At 39.3% G+C, this 17,062-nt stretch overlaps 1 protein-coding gene across 1 annotated transcript; it reads right to left on the minus strand.

Annotated features, from left to right (window-relative positions):
* On the minus strand, window positions 1-14,664 carry LOC143298792 (stAR-related lipid transfer protein 7, mitochondrial-like). The gene is made up of 8 exons (XM_076611760.1): window positions 14,149-14,664; window positions 11,444-11,604; window positions 10,953-11,002; window positions 9,632-9,742; window positions 8,735-8,779; window positions 4,933-5,070; window positions 4,245-4,329; window positions 1-480 (listed from the first exon to the last, which is right to left on the minus strand). The coding sequence occupies exons 1-8, from the start codon at window positions 14,562-14,564 to the stop codon at window positions 326-328; spliced, it is 1,161 nt and encodes a 386-aa protein (XP_076467875.1). The 5' UTR covers window positions 14,565-14,664; the 3' UTR covers window positions 1-325.
* Between the last annotated feature and the right edge of the window lie 2,398 nt (window positions 14,665-17,062).

The raw sequence follows: 17,062 nt of genomic DNA on the forward strand, positions 1-17,062 counted from the left end.
TTCTTTCTTTTTTTTTCTTTTTTTTTTTTTACTGGTCCTATGGTAACTACAATCATGACTACAGTCTAGCGAGGTTTAAACAATGTTCAAACTATGTCCCGTTCACTGCATTCCCAGACTGAGCAATGTTAACATTTCAGTAATACCACATCTCTAATCATCTTTTTAATCATCAGCTTTCTGTACATCATTAATACTTTCCAGCTGTTCAAAGAACATAATATTCAAACTGACCCAAGTCCATTCATAAGAAATCTGTGCCCACAAAATCAGCTGAAGAGCATCATGCTCATTTCAGAGTTCTTAAGGACCTGGAGGTGACGTTTTAGCAGTACTGCTGCATGTTGGGCACTTCCTGGGTTTGCTTCTCATGCTCCGGGCTCTGTGATGACACCTGGATGTTGGGCTGGTAACCACGCAGTGTGCGCTCCTGCATCACTTTTGCTGCTGCGTGCAAACGTTCCACAAAGTCAGGGACTCCTGGGATAAGAAACAATAATGAAGAAAAGCGATCAGCACCTTACCACAGCATTCAACGCTGGTCGCTCTGATATACTCTGGACCTCCCACACCGTGAAAGATCCAGAGTTCAGTGTTGTTATCCAAATCATGCAATAATATACACATTTCGATGGTCTTGATGACTTCCTTGCAGAATGCTCAGTTAGGCCCGTCGCCCACAGGGCGTCAGCGACGGCCGCGCATCATTTTTTGATGCCTCGCTACATCGTCGCGCCGACGCTTGAAACTTGTATCTAGAAACACGTGCAAAAGGCATCACGTATCACGCTCCATATTTGGAAAGTCACATGCTGTCAGTGTCGCCCTGATGATGATTTATTGTTGATACTGAAGAGGAAATTATGGTTGACTGTTGCCATGAAAATACCCCCCACTTTTTCCGAGGAAGAAAACAAAAAACTTCGTTTTTTGTTGTTGTTTTTAATGATGTTGTTATTTTCTGTTTTGTTTTTTTTACATTTGAAATGGGGCAACATTTAGATATAACATGCTTTTGTTGTTTTATACTGTTTGTTTCTTTATTTTCTTTTGACGTTTTTTCAAACACATCACCACGTTTCCTTGAATTTATTCAGTATATCTGTTTATTAGTTATTATTCAGTCACTTTTCCATGCATGATACTGATATTCATTGCAAAATCAATCATTTGATCAATCATTCAGTCACTCACCAGTCACTATATTAATTGTTACATCACTCAAATGATCTCTCATCTGTTAACTGTCTCAAACAATGTAATGAAATAAAATCTGTGTTGTTTAGCATGCCATTTTGCTTGTCTATTCATTCATGCAGTTAGATAAACTGGATAAATTTATCATAATTCATACTTACATATTCATTTATATGTATTTACTGATTTCATTTTATTCACTTCATGTATAAGTCATCAACATTTTATTTATAAACATGAAACTGCATTTATTCATTATTTCATTTTATTCGTTTATTACTAAATTGTTGACCCGTTTTAATTTCATCACTATTTTGCTTCTTTGCCATCCAGTTTTCACTGACTTTGCCATCCAGTTTTCACTGACCCTTTCCTTCAGTGAATATATTCTGCATTGTATTTGTTTATCTAATATTGTACTATTCATTATACTCAAATATTTGATTTTACATATTCATGTATTATTATGTCTATTGTTATTTATGTGCTCTCAGTGTCTACACAGTGAGCATGTGGATGAAGGAGTAAATGAAGGAACGACTTTGTGTGTGTGTGTGTGTGTGTGTGTTCAGTAGTATTTGTGTGAGTGCTCAGTAATGTGTGTGTTCAGTAGTGTTTGTGTGAGTGTTCAGTGGTGTGTGTGTGTGTGTGTGTGTGTGTGTGTGTGTGTGTTTGTTCAGTTCTGTTTGTTTGAGAGTTCAGTCGTGTATTTGTGTGTGGTGTGGTACAGCGTGTGTGTGTGTGTGTGTGTGTGTGTGTGTGTGTGTGTATGTGTGTGTGTTCAGTACTGTTTGTGTGAGTGTGTGATATGGTGTGTGTATGTGTGTGTTTAGTAGTGTTTGTGTGTGGTGTGGTGTGGTGTGGTGTGGTGTGGTGTGTGTGCATGTGTGTATGTATGTGTGTGTGTGTGTGTGTTCAGTAGGGTTTGTGTGAATGTTCAGTTGTATTTTTGTGTGGTGGTGGTGGTGGTGTGTGTGTGTGTGTGTGTGTGTGTGTGTGTGTGTGTGTGTGTGTGTGTGTGTGTTTACTTGCACATGATGTGTGTGTGGAAATAAAGAAGTGTGTACAGCTCTAAAAGATATTTGGAAATCCAGTTATCCTTACAATTTCTGTCAAAGATACTTTCGTTCTCAGAATATTCTCAGGCAGGAATTACAAACGTTACCATGTGAGTTGTTGTTCAAAGTATTAAGTCAACATTTTTGGGGCACTCACAGAAATCACTCTTAAACAGACATGCGTTCAGATGTAATGACAATCTTTTCATCCAAACAGTCTAATCGTTTACTTCCAAAACACTTTGTTTTCATGATTAATTGAGCAACGTCAAACGAATGAATCGAGTCCAAACGATGTCAGCCATTTTGTGTCACGTGAAACGAGCGGATCTCGTGATTGGTTGCTCCACGCACGTCCCTCCCTTTTGTCGCAGGGAAATAGGACAAGTTCTATCGAGGAATTTGACGCGCAGCAACGGCGATCTTGCTGCGTGGCCGCGCGACTCTTGCTGCCTGAATACCTCGCACACGGGGCGCTGCACGTTTTCGCTGCTTGTTGCGTGAAACTTGCTGCTTCGACGCCCCATGTGCGATGGGCATTACTGAGACAGCAGACAGCACTAACATTTCATATTTGCCTAAAGCAAAGTATACATAGCCAACTGTCAATGCACCAGTTCTGATCAGCTGAGATACCTGAGCACGCATTACATTTACAATCTCCACTCTCTGATAAATAAACAGGAAGGCAGGCAGGCAGGCAGACGGACTGAAACAATATTCTAACATTCATAAAAGTCATATGTGTTAATAACTTCCTTCTTTTTCTTTTTTTGTTGTTGTTTTTGGTGGGTTTTGTTTTATTAAAGTTCACATCCAAACAGTTGGTAAAACAATTTACACTATTTCCATTTTGTTTTGGCACACTTTTCCTGTCCAGCAACAATTAGTTGGTTTCTCAGTGTGTGTGTGTGAGAGAGAGAGAGAGAGAGAGAGAGAGAGTGGGTGTGTGAGTGAGTGTGTGTCACATGGGTGCATGTGTGTGTGTGTGTGTGTTTGTGTTCAGGTTTTCTTTCTGTTTTGTTGCTTTAGGGTTGCTGCCATATCATTGTTTTTTCTTTCACCACATTATGGACAATTTCTTGTCAAGAACAGTCATTTCCAACATATAAGGAGCTATTTTTTTACTCAAATTTGTCAACTGTGTCTTATTGACTGTATCTGTGTCAAAAATCTAAGTTCTGACCTCCATGTGGTACAACAAACTTAATATATGATAACATTGTTGATCACAATAAATGCTCATGTTTACACTGAACAGCAAGACCAATCTTACCACTGTTCAGTTTGACATGGTTCATGTTTACCAAATTGCATACTACACCAAATTTCAACTGAATGTGATCACACTTCGCCCTTAGGCCATGAAAAAAAAGAGCAGTACCTGAGCTGGAGATAAATTCATGGTGTGAAGGGTTGAGAAATTGTAAGTGGACTGATTGTTAATGTTATTCGAAAGAAGAACACAGAGGAAAATGGCGGACAGGACGGAAAATCGGGATAGCAGACTGGATTCTGACTGAACAAGTTAATGAACTGGGGCTTTACAACAGTGTGGATTCAACTGAATGCTGTAAAATTGTGAATAACTGTGTAAAAAAAAATAAAGATGAAAAAAAAAAAAAATAAAAAAGAAAGAAAGCAAGCAGCAGATAACAAAGCAGACAAACAGAGCTGAGTCAACAAGCAGACAAAAACAAGTCGGATTCCGATCCAGCTTTTTTTAAGATGATGTCACTACTGAGAAAACAACATCCACTGTTAGCAGAGCCACAATGGAGGACTTCTGCCATGGCAGATTGGCTTATCGGATGTGTGCACCTTATACAAATTCAAAATAACTTTTTTCTTTAAATTTAGGGGGTATGCCTTATGCGCTGCAGTTTCGTGTAGGCCAAAAATTACAGAAATTATTAACCACCTTTGCTTGCTGGAGATAAGAAGGTGGCATGTTCTCCACTACAATGCAGGATATAGACAGTGTTTTACCTGTGCTGGCCAACCAGCTGTAGCACAGACTGGGCAGCTGGGTTTGAGGGTCATCAAAGTAGTTCATGTAGTAACTGAAGCCATTCTGCACACAAAACAGCATTATTTTCTCTATCAGCAATGATTAAAAATTTCACAAACAAATTCATGACAAATACCAACCACAAACCAAAGATAGTAGATTAAAGCTTAAGTTCAACACAGAATCAAAAATTAAAACTTTTTCATTCAAAGGGCAAAACCCCAATGAAGAAAAAATGTTTAGTCACCTAATGTATAGACTACAGTTACGTTAACAGTGACTACACTGGCACAGCTGCATGTGTCTGAGTGAAAAAAAAATACCTTAAGCACCAACTGGTCCTAGTTCAATCAGAATGGAAACACTACTAAAGACAATGGACACATCTTCTGGGAAAACATTTTGACTGGCCACAGAAACCATCTCCTGGAGATAAATCACAAATGCCTTTAAAAACATTCAGAGGAACCCACCCCAAAACTGAGAAGGTGGATACAATCTTCCAAACATAACACTCACACCACACAACACAAGATCCCCCTTCCAATGTGAAAAAGAACCACCCTCATTCTGCCTGAAGATAGTCTTGAGATGACACTGAAAGTTTAAGAACAGCAAGAGGTCCAAGTCTTTACCTTTGTGTGTCTATCCCACGATTAGACTTACCTGATCAATGGTGGAATGAGGCTCTATGACCATCTGTGACTGGTAGCGGGCGATTCGCACCACCTTGTCTGTCTCTGGACACTTGGGGTGAGACACAGCTTTGGCCACAATCACCATCTTGTGCTCTTCCTCCTCCACCTGTTGCAAACCTTCCCCATCAGTACACCATGCCCTTTCTTTGGCATACAGAAACTACTTCCATGCATTCTTGAGGTACTGATAATCTGCATTTCCCCATCCAGCATTTTGAAAGAGTCATTCTAGAAAGATACTTCTTGTATTTGTAGAGATAAACTCTTTCAGTCATTATTTCTGTATGCATTAAATCATATGTATGATCATCAAAATGGTCATTCCATTTTTTGAAGTCCCTGTCTCTATGTCAAAGGACATGTTTCCAAATAATGCTCCATGTTGGAGTTCACATGAACAATCCTATTGTTGAATTATCAAAGAAAATTTTGCAAACAATGAAAAAAACGTTGATCAAGATAAAAAATAAAAAAATTTTAAATACTTAGATGGCCTTAGAGATATCAGAAACATTCCTTCTAGCATGTTTATTGGATTACTGTGACTTTGTGTTATCTGCTGTTAATGGTTTTGCTGGTTCCTGTCAGTTTTGATAAGATATAAACTTATAATAATAATTAGAGACAGACAGATGGACTGAGACAGAGAAAGATACAAAGAGATAAACAGAAAGAGAGAAAACAACATAGGGAGGAAAAGAAATTTTGGTAAACAACTCTTTGTCATAAAATTACTTTTCAAAGGTGCTTTAAAATACACATCTTTAAAAATTTGCAAATCAAAATCAAAGCTTTCAAAGAAAGCAACTGAGGGCCATTGGAATTCTTTGCCATCTGTTCTAACTGGAGTCAAAAATCACCTACAAGATTGAAAATATACTTCTTGACAATGGAGACAGAGATAAGGAACATGCGCCACCTGTTGTTCTCTGCAGCAGGAATAGAGCTGTCACATTTAACACAGTAAAGACACCAATGTTGATGAGTCCTTCATGTTATTAACCTCTTGACTGCGCTGTTGACGAACGGCGTATGTCATGAAATGTCGCTCACCAATGCTGTACTGACGTGCGCCGTACGTCATGTTACAACGTTCTATGTCTCGAGTCCCGCATTACAGAAAATACAGTCTGCTAACCATTAAATTAGCTCCCCTGAGAGCTCTTTATCTCCTGAGTTCCATAAGCTAAAATTATTCATTGGATTGTCATATTTATGGCGAAAGTTTTGCAAGTTTGTACGAAGCTCAAGTTGTGTTTGCAAAGCCATGGCTGAACGCAGACAAACCCCAACACTTGCACTTGTATTGAAAGAACTCTTTCGCGATGCAAACAGTAGAGATGGAGATTGTGGACTGAATGAGATAGAACTCCGTGAAGTTGATGCCGAAGACGCTGATTTTGACAGTGGAGGGGGGTGGGAGGTGGAGTTGCTTGACGAAACTGAAGACAAGACAAGCTCAGCTGATTCAAGATGCAGGTGGGTGTTTACGAGGTTTGTCAGTTTATTATTTGCTTTCTGTTTGTTGTAACAATGAATATGACTGCATTGTGTGTGTTTCGAATGTGTTAGCTGTGGTAAGTAGTTTCGTCAGTCACTGATCAGTGTGTGTGAGTGAGAGAGAGTCAATCATGTGGGTACTGTGTGTGACCACCACAACCCAAGGGGGCGTGGCTTGCTGGCTGGCTCATTGTTGATGACAGTGTGTGTCGCTCACCTAGAGCTTTCTGTGTGTTCGTTCCCGAGTGTGTATTGGTTTGTTGTTGTTGTTATTATTGTTGTTTTGTGTGCGAGAGATAGAGAGAGAGAGTGGTGGAGGGGGGGGGAGGAGATGTTTATAAAACTGAAATCAGAGAATGATATACAGAATTGTATGCCTAAATTACTTTGTAAATGCAACACTTGTAGAAGTGTGTGTGTGTGTGTGTGTGTGTGTGTGTGTGTGTGTGTGTGTGTGTGTGTGTGTGTGTGTGTGTGTGTGTGTGTGTTGTCATTTTGTTTTGTATGAGAAAGAGAGAATGAAGGGGGTGTGGCATACCATGAACCAGTTTCAGTGTGTGTGTGTTTTGGGGGTTTGGGGTGGGGTAGGTGTGTGTGTGTGTGTGTGTGTGTGTGTGTGTGTGTGTATTTCAGCTTCTGAAAACAATCAGAAATAAAATGGTACCATTTCATGATCTTTTTATATGTAAAAAAAAAACAAAAAAAAACAAAAACAAAAAAACAACAAACTTAGTCTTTTATGCAATGTGTTTCAGGTATGCAGCATGGTGATGATCACCATGTTCATCCTGGACCATCTGGAGTTGACAACTTGCCACAAACCTACAGCTGAAGACCAGCAGCAGCAAGACCAAAGGGCAGTAAACAAGCCTCCAGCAATTCTGGATTACAACAAAAACATGGGTGCCATGGACCATCATGACCAACAGCTGCAGCCCTACGATGCCACAAGGAAAACCCTGAAGTGGTACAAATAGCTGTGTGTGCATTTTCTACAAATTGCCATGCTGAATGCACACATCCTCTACAAAAAAGCAGGCAACAGCAGTACACTCCTGGACTTCAGAAGGATGTAATTAGTGCCATTATTTTTGGTGACCAAGGCCAAGACACTGCTAAAGATGACCACGCTGTTTGTCTTGTGTGGACGACACTTCATCCCACCTAACCCACAGAAGGCATGGCCACAAAGGAGATGCAGAGTCTGCTGGAAGGAAGGACAAAGAAAGGATGTGAGGTTCTACTGCCCAGACTGCCCCAGCAAACCAACACTGTGTCTTGAAGACTGTTTCTGCAAGTACCTCACACAGCATTTTTACTGGCGATAGATCCTGGGTGAGTACACCCTTTTCATTCTTTGTGTGGACTGTGTTGGAGTCTTATGCACCTGGACACTGTTGCTCAGCCTTGACAGTGTGTGTGGTTGATCACAACAGTCACAAGAAAAACTGGTTGATAACCTAGTTGATATTGTAGCACCTACGTGATGGAATGACAGTCCCAATTTTTTTTTTATTAATGCATTTTATGGAATTTTTCTGTCAGAGTGACTCATAATTTGAACATGTGAGTATTAAAAACAAAATCTTGGTTCATTTTCCTTTCATTTGATATATACTTTTATGCACTTATCTTCAGTACTTTTTGAAATATAAGCAAATTAAAATCATTGGCATGTTTTTCTGATTTTTCTGAAAATTTTCTCAGCATAGGCCATAGCAAAACATACTAGCAGTGAAGGGGTTAACTACTTTGGAGGTGCAACCACTTTTACCCATACCCCTACCCACCCACCCAAAGGAAATGTGCACAGGGCAAAGATCATCACCTTCTTCTGTATGTGTTGTCTGCAACTTCCAAGCACGTTTGGAAAATGCTGAGGGCTTTTACACATGTAAAAAGACCATTTTATCCAGCTATTCAGGATTCCATACTGGGGCGGGTGGGGAGGAAGGTGTATGTGAGGTATGTTCCTGCTTACTTCAGACAACCGATAGATAAATTACAGGATTTAACATGCATATTTTTATACGCAAACTTTGACAAGTTTTGCGCATTCACACGACAGCATGACACAAATTGCCCATAACTGTTGGCAGCTCATACTCTGTTTCATACTAAAATAATGTATCAATCTAATTGAGTAATTCATCTGTACATAACAGTAATAGGAAACTGAATTCATCCATAAAATAAATGTGGAATATACCAATACACTACAGTCAGACACAGGTAAGCGCACTGAGAAAACATACTGAAATCTGGCCTACCTTGCTGCGGCGAACATAGAGGTAGTCTCTGGGATACATGGGGTACTGAAACAGAAGACATCACATCATGATCAGATTTTGTCTGTCTGTTGTTGGGTTCTGTTTTGTTTAGCTGTCCTTACTAACATTTCTGTACATAATGAGCTCAAGTCTGCATAGTTATTCATTATTCCAATGGACTATGATGGGGGTTATATCAATACGCAACTTTTAAGGGCAATAATTTCACTAATTAACCGTCACATTAACATTTCATTGTCTTGAATAGATACTCATACTTCACCAGCACAACAACATGTAACAGCGTGCTATGCCAATTTTTATGACTACAACAGTCCGTGTGACAGTACATTTACTGAGCTGTTTGGTTGAGCTGATCTAATAGGCATGAGTTACAATCACAGACAGCAGAGGGAGAGAAGTGAACATCCATCCATTGAAAGACAGGTAAACTTAATACTGGTGATACAATGCATTCAAAACTGTATTCTTTTTTGACTTTTTTTTTTTTTTTTTTTTTTTAAATCAGAAACATGCAGTTTCTTCAGTCGCAAGTGTACAAAAATAATGTCTCCAAAGACGCAACTACAACCCACACTCTTGCAAATTAAATTTGAAATGTACAAGATAACAACAATGACCACATACACACACACACAAGCACCCACCCATCCACACACACCCACACACACACGCAAACACACACTCAGACACACACACAAACCACACACGCAGATTCAGTTTCAATGAGGAGTCAAAGCGTGCAGACTGATCCAAACAAACACACAAATAATGGGCAAATTCAAAATTCTTAACCACCTCTCCTCTCAATTGTGACTAAATGGGATAAGGAACAGGGACAGAGGGAAGTCCCCAAGACAACATTGGCCGACTAACCGGAAACTTGTAGACCCAGTGGATGACTGAACTGTTGCTTTTCACATCCACATCCACCACATTGATCTCCATTGTCTGCTGATCCCAGCCACTCCAGAACTTGAGGTCCATCTACAACACACTTTTGTCCATCAGTAGGTATCCCATGGTGCTGAAATTCACTTCTGTGGGTTCAGGTTTACTTTCATTTGTTTTGTTTGGTTGAGGTTGGTTTTTTGGGGGGGGTTTTGGGGGTGGGAGGAGGGTGTGTGTGTGGGGGGGGGGGAGCTTGGACTTGGAGTTTGAGCTGATACAGACAACAACAAACAAACCATACACACACACACAACACACAGAAAACGTTGCATGATTATGCTCACACACATATGGACATTTTATACAACCTATATTTTCAGAATGATTGGTCCCTACAATACCAAAAACATGAATATCTATTTGTCAAAATTATTAACCAGTTGAGTGCCTAAGACATCAGCTAATGTCCTGCAAAAAGTGTTGCCTTAGTGCCTATGAGACGTCCACTGATATCCTGCATATATTTAAATTTTCCCTTCATTGGAGTTTTATACAATGAATATAAACACACTCTGAATGGTTTGTTCAATGTTTCTGGATTATAAACAATGTAAGCATTCATCAGGTGGAAGACCCCTTTTATCTCAGTAATGATCTGCTAACTGGATCACTTGGAGCTCACATGGAAAGTGGGTTTGCCTCACATGCCAAAAAGGTGCCAGACACTTCGTCAAGTAAAAACAGTGCTCCCAGTCAGCGGATTTACACAACTTTGCAAGCTGTATAGGGCTGAGAGATGGATCGGTCTTGCTTTACAACTGGTTCAAAGTCAAAGTTGAATTTTTTTCATCAATTCTCAAAATTCCCTGGAATGGGGAGAGCACTTTTTTTTCTTTTTTTTTACAAAATTATCTGGCACTGAACTGGTTAATAACCAATTTGTCTCAGGGCATCAGTGCTACAATTCCTACAACAAAAAGACATGCAAATATACCTATTGAATAATTAACTATTTGAATATTACTAGCCTGGTTTCAATTTTGTTTATCACTCATTTTGATACAGATAGGTTTATTTGCTTATTTGATTTTCATACAAAAATTAATGTCTTTTAACAGGTTGCTTAGTAATAATTAAGAACCATGATCAGCTCTTTTTGTATAAAATTACAACATTTGATTATACTATCAAACTATGTATCTATAGAACATCAATCTTTTCCTGAATTTTGTTCCATTATTGTTATTCTACTCGCCCACCTCTCAGTAAAATCATTCCAGTCTAGTAGAACAGTACAATTCCTCACCTGTGTGTTGTAAAATGCTCTTGGACTGATATCACTGAAAGACCCATACACTGCAAAAATGAAAGGAATAGTTTTTAAGATCTTTTAAACACAAATCAAACATCAAATCACATTAATTTCTGTACAATTCTTCTGGAGATATCTGCTGATTTTTTTAGGTGTATATAGTTCTTGTTCTCAGGCATTACAATCTTCCTCATTTGCTCAGCAAATTTCCTTGAGCATTATACTCCACACCATTTATCTGATCAATTTTCAACTTATAAATTCTTAAGTACTAATAATGTACATATATATATTTATCAAATATATTTCTCTTTCAATGCAGATAACTGATAATACCAAGAACATAAACAAAAATTTATCAAATAAAATAAAAAGTGAATATAATTAAATCTTATTGCTACAAATTGAAATGTGCACACACATGCATGCTCACCACACACACATACAGTACAGCCACGGAGTCAATGTAATTTCATAAATCTTACCTCTGTATTCATACAGCTTGTACTCTGTCATGAATCGGCGCCAGACCTTCAGGTGTTGACGGTCAATGACCATTTCCCAACCATCTGGGACAGGGGTGTGTTTGTGGGCTTTAATGGCATGCTCCACAAGATGTTCCATGGCATCCATGTCAGACAAGGCTCTGTCAAAGCAATGAGCAATTTGTGTTTAGATCCTTTTTATCAAAATGTATATTTCTTTTGTTATCATTATGCTTGAACAGGTGATTAATTTACTGAGCTATAAACTGCCCATTAATCCAGAAACTTGATTCAATGAAGAGAAACACTGGAAACTGATTGCCTATAGTTTTTGCTTTTACATGCATCTTTAAAAATTACAGTAAGAAAAACTGAAAGTACACACCAAGTGAAAATGATAGTGATATGGATATTCTATATAAAAATGTTTATTTAGTTGAAAATCTTTTTATGACAGCAATAAAAAAAGACAAAGAGAATAATGAACAGGTCTGTTTTGCACACAAACACACACACACAAAGTGAAAGAACAGATATACTTCAAAAACAGAAAATATTTCGATCTGCTAGAAATCTACTCCATTATGCAAGTTCAGTATGCCAGACACTCTGTGCATAAGCGGATTTCTAAATCAAACGTGCCAGGTCACAACATTCTTGTATCCTATCATTCTAATCAGCTTGGGGTAAATGTTAGGTGTTCAAAGTGAAACTTCTGCAGAATAGCTTGCTATCCTCTATAAACTTATAAGAATGCCTCACAAGCAATGCTACCTCATAAATGTCCTTGAATGGAGCGAATGTCTTGGATTCTATAACACAGTATAAGGAATATCCTCCTATCCTCCAGAATATCCATCTTCAATGATTCTTATAAAATGAAACAAATACAATGCATGTGTGTGCATGTAAAGTGTGTGTGTGTGTGTGTGTGTGTGTGTGTGTGTGTGTGTGGGCTACAGTGTGTGTAGAGTGTGGATCCATGTGTGCATGCATGTGTTTTGTGCATGCATTTTGCTCTACGTCAGTATGTGGGGACATTATCTGGCCATTTGGCATAATGGTTAACTTACTCTGGACTACTGGCCCCGATCTTCTTCTTCTTCGTTCGTGGGCTGCAACTCCCACATTCACTCGTATGTACACGAGTGGGCTTCTACATGTATGACCATTTTTACCCCACCATGTAGGCAGCCATACTGTTTTCAGGGGTGGCCCCAATCAAGACTCTACTGTTTACAACTGTTTCAGATGAAGGAGCCCAGTCGGGGCTTTAGAAAGTTTTGTAGTTTTGAAACGGCACCTAAGACTAATTTGCACAATGATGTTATAATTATACATATATAAGCTATGAATATTTTTTAACTGATCTTTCCACTCTCTGCTGCGACCAATTTGCAATCCATGTCAGTATTTGACAGATAATGGAAACAAGAAAATATCCAATATCTAACTATCTAACTCTAATTCTGAGCATGCATCAGCCACAACAGTTGGCACTGACTCTGAATGAGTCACTAGTAAATTGATGTTGATCATGTCATGCCATTGGATAAAAATGTAATGACACCCTGTGGAATTCTTCATTCGTTACAGCCTGTACATAACTTCTGGATACTCACAGAATAAATCAAATACACATGTTACACAATGTGTATTTCATGGAAAGTTCAAAGAGGGCATGTACCCTCATTATCCTCAACTCATTCAGCACTGCACCTGAATATTGGGCAGGCACCACCAAAGGTCATTTTTTATCAAAGCCGGAAAAGCATTCAGGCAAAGAAACATGTTCACCAAAGCTGGTTCATCAGATTTCTAGTATGCATTAAACTGATACTATGCTGGGAAAGGAAGAAACTGGAATGTAACTTCCATCCTCACAAACACATGAAGTTCTGCTGAATAATCCAAACAATTAGTGTGTTTCTATCCAGTTTTCAGCATCGCTGTGGCAAAACTTCACAGGCTTACTGAACAGTGTTTTAGACTAGAGGTACAAATAAAATACTGCATTCCTTTTCTTGAAACCTTTGCATTATGTGTCAAAATTTTATATCATGTAAAGTTTGGTAACTATTGTTTGAGTGGTTCACTGGTTGTTATAAAATTGTGGCAGAAGTGATGCACCCCTCCCCATTGAAAGGCTAAAACATGCCAGGCTCAGAATGCTGCATAAGTAGAAGACTTAAAAGAACTGAATGTGTTAAAATAATGTGAGTGTCACTGTGACCATGTAACACAAATGACAGAACTGTGGAGATGCATCAATGATCAGTAAAATAAAAGCTGTAAACAGGATTTCAATCACAGATCAAGGATAACAATTAACATTAAGACAGTCTGTGTGACAGTTTAAATTTTTTTCATTCTTAATCTTAGTTGCCCTCCAGTTTTTCTGCTTCTACAGTTATTTGCAAACTGTTTATTGGTTGTGATTTTACTTTCTTAGTTATTCACTTATTGATGCCACATTACTAAGTTTATTTTTTAAAGCTTTACTGTATGCATTGTATTACGTAAATGACACATGTGACATAATAGTGTAATCGTAGTATGGTTTTGACGTTGTCTTTAAAAGTAATAATAAATAATAACAATAATCTCAAATAAGTTTTAAAACTTTCATGAAGTCCACAAATGTGAGGGTTACAGAAAATGCAGAGTTTAAATTTAGTGCAATAAAGTACTCCTTAAGGCTTTACTTATGTAATTCTTCATCAGTGATGCCGTCGCGTTCCCACTGGAAGATGCCAGCAGCAGCCAGCAGTGCACCCAGTTGTTTGTTCTTGTTCCTGCAATGGCGCAACAAGTTGGCCTTCAAAGTCTGTAGCAGGCGCTGTTCACCATAAAGCTGCTGATACCATGAAAATATTTGGAAAGCACGCCATGTTCTCTGTCCTGCAATAACATTACACTGTTTTGCAAACTGGGAACACGCTTTCTGCACTTCTGTGCTGACGTTTTCGGCAAGTTGTTTTGCTTTGTGCCGTCCTGAAGTTCCAAATGCGAGGTTGATCAATTTTTCTCTAATGGTAGAGCTAATATGACTTTTATGTGAATAATGGCGGGTCCATGCAAATCTGAAGGCTGTAAATATTCCCTCGTTAGCCATTCTCATTGATCAAACTAACGCCGGCAGATCAAAGAAGCTCGATAAGCCAAAAAACTTATTGAATCAAACACGTAACATTGTCACCCATGTGTTCGAGTGACCTTGCCTCTACATCTTTTTACCGGGTTGTAGTATAAAAACAAAATGGAGTCCAAACAATTGTGTCTTTGATAAAACGTTCCATTTTCATGATGTAATCATGTTCTCTTTGTCCTCCTGATTATCTTGCTCTTCTCCTCTTAATCCGTCTTTCTTCTTCTTCTTCTGATATTGCATAAAGTTTCAGTTTCAGTTTCAGTCAGCTCAAGGAGGCGTCACTGCGTTCGGACAAATCCATACACGCTACACCACATCTGCCAAGCAGATGCCTGACCAGCAGCGTAACCCAACGCGCTTAGTCAGGCCTTGAGAAAAAAAGGTGAATAAATAATAGATAAGCGTACATAAATAAGTAAATAAATAAGTAAATAATATTTATAATATATAAAAAGGAAGTAATAAAAAAATAAAAAAATAAAAAAATAAATAAATAAGACAACAATGATGATAAATAAGCAAATAAAAGTAAAACATGAAGACACACACTCACACATACACCCACACATGCATCATAACAGATATGCACCAAACATGCAGTTTCACAGATATGAAAGCACAGTCAAATACACCTAAACGTACATGAGCCCCAACACACACACACACACACACACACACACACACACACACACACACATTACCCTGCACCTCCTCTACCCCCCTCCTCCACGCACTCATTTCTTGGCTATGTATCGCAGCTTCCACGGCACTCACACACACACACACACACACACACACACACACACACACAGATGAACACTTACTTGTATAAGCACACACACACACGCCCATATCCCCCACCTCCAACCCCACACACATATATACAAAGATATATATAGATATATATGTATATACACACACACCCGCTCGTTCCAATATCCCGTTGCTCCCACAGTGTATGCATGCATACACTCACATACCTCATCCTCTACCCCCCCTCCCCCCGCACCCCTACCTCCCCTCACACACACACACACACACACACACACACACACACACACACACACACACACATACGCACGTGCACAGAACTCTCCTGACACTTGTGTACACTTACACCCTCGCGCATGCACAAACGCACTCAAACACACAGACCCACACATACACACAAACACACACATAGACACACGCACAGAAGCTGCCACTGATTGCAGGCCGCAAGAGGGATGGGAAAAGATCTCTGATGCCAAGAACGTGGCGTCTAGTGTGTTGCTCAGTCTATTGTATTTGGAAAAGCCCACAGAGACTCTGTTCCGTTTTGAAGAAATTTGCGCAATGTTGGTTTGGAAATGATGCCGATATTTGTTTGATTTGCAAAGCATCGTGCTCTGCCTTTCATGTTAGACTTACGGCCGCTCCCTCTCTATGCTTTTATTTCTTTGAGGCGATCGATGGTGTGATGGCCTTGTACCTGTTCTTTTTTATATTCTTTGACTTTTCTGAGGATTTCCGATTTTCCTAGATGTAGGCCGCTCGTTGGTGTTGCGTTACCAGCGAGTCTGTCAGCTCGCTCATTTCCCTTAACACTTGCATGTCCCGGGCAGTATGACCATGTGAGCTTTTTAATCTGAAAGTTGCGCATTGCCTTATGCCACTCTGGGCTTCCCATTCCGTTTTCAATTTTCTGTATGAGGTTCATTGAGTCGGTTAGAATCATGGCATGTTAGTTTCCGGGCGTATGGATGGACGATAGCCACTGGAGGGCATGTGTCACAGCTTCAACTTCCATCGTTAGGCTGGAGGTTGTGACTTTGTAGGCAGCATTCTCTTCCCTAATTGTTTTTCCATTTTGTTTCGCAGTGAATCCCCAACCGGATTGGTCTTTGGTAATTGATCCATCTGTGTATATGATGATGTCCTCTTCTTTACTGTTTTCTTCTGAGAGTAGCTTCACTTCTGCATCAGTTTTGCCCTCTGGCCATTCCCGACAATGTCTTTCTAGAGTGGGTAAAATGGCTGTGTTGAATGGATGATTGAGGTTTTGGGGGTTTTCCTCCCATTCTTTTGTTTCTTTCAGGTCTTGTAGTTGGCATACTAGCTGGATTGTGTCTTCTGCTTGCCCCATCCATGATCTTCTTCGTCCTATAGACGGCTGCCTTTTGGTTCTTTGACTGCATCATGCGGTGGGTTTTGATGGTTTTCTAATGCTCTGAACTAACCTGTTCTAATTTGTTTCTGGCCTCCACTGAAGAAAGGTCAAGCAGGTATCGCATGGTTTCCGTATCCGTGTCTTTTGTTGTTGCAAGGACCAGCCTCATAGCTGCATTTTGAACTCTTTCTAATTTTAGGAGGCTGCTTTGAGACGGTGTTGCTTGCCCAAGTCAGTAGTCGATCACACTGAGGAGTGATTGAAACACATATATGGCAGTTAGCCATATGGAGACTTGATATTGATATAGACTTGATAT

Source organism: Babylonia areolata, chromosome 2, assembly GCF_041734735.1.
Source record: "Babylonia areolata isolate BAREFJ2019XMU chromosome 2, ASM4173473v1, whole genome shotgun sequence".
In the NCBI taxonomy this organism is placed as follows: domain Eukaryota; kingdom Metazoa; phylum Mollusca; class Gastropoda; order Neogastropoda; family Buccinidae; genus Babylonia; species Babylonia areolata.

Bases quoted from the DNA above. Each gene is read 5' to 3' on its own strand.
- LOC143298792 (XM_076611760.1), bottom strand. From the start codon at position 14,564: ATGAGAATGGCTAACGAGGGAATATTTACAGCCTTCAGATTTGCATGG. The intron at 11,605-14,148 runs GTAAAGCCTTAA...TTGCTTTGACAG, and splicing joins ACTGATGAAGAATTACATAA to AGCCTTGTCTGACATGGATG. The intron at 8,780-9,631 runs GTTAGTCGGCCA...CTTCTGTTTCAG, and splicing joins ACTGGGTCTACAAGTTTCCG to TACCCCATGTATCCCAGAGA.